A 294-nucleotide genomic window follows, 5' to 3' on the forward strand; every position below is an offset into this window, starting at 1 on the left:
CAGGAGCGCAGCACCACCTCCCACAGCGTCCGCCGGAGCTCCTGGCTCCAGAAGGCGTAGATGAGGGGGTCAACCACCGAGTTGCAGATGATAAGGATGAGGAAGAGGTTGAAGTAGCTGAAGAAGCAGGTGCAGAAGGGGTTGGTGGGGCAGGTGACAATGAGGATGAGGTGGAAGAAGAAGGGCCCCCAGCAGATGAAGAAGACACCCAGGAGGATGGTGAGCGTGACGGCTCCCTTCAAGCTGCTGCTGCAATAGACGGTGGGCTGCTTCTGCTGGCTGGAGATGCTGCGG

The 294-nt window shown here is 59.5% G+C and overlaps 1 protein-coding gene across 1 annotated transcript in view; it reads right to left on the minus strand.

Annotated features, from left to right (window-relative positions):
- Positions 1-14: 14 nt before the first annotated feature.
- The window catches only part of MC1R (melanocortin 1 receptor (alpha melanocyte stimulating hormone receptor)), a gene marked incomplete at both ends in the record, with an annotated part of 917 nt that continues 637 nt past the window's right edge, over positions 15-294 (minus strand). Inside the window, one exon of the mRNA XM_009588022.1 lies at positions 15-288. Coding sequence (XP_009586317.1) covers positions 15-288 — 274 coding nt within the window. The remainder of the gene's footprint in view (positions 289-294) is intronic.

Source organism: Fulmarus glacialis, unplaced genomic scaffold (genome assembly GCF_000690835.1).
Source record: "Fulmarus glacialis isolate BGI_N327 unplaced genomic scaffold, ASM69083v1 scaffold31831, whole genome shotgun sequence".
NCBI classification, from domain to species: Eukaryota; Metazoa; Chordata; class Aves; order Procellariiformes; family Procellariidae; genus Fulmarus; species Fulmarus glacialis.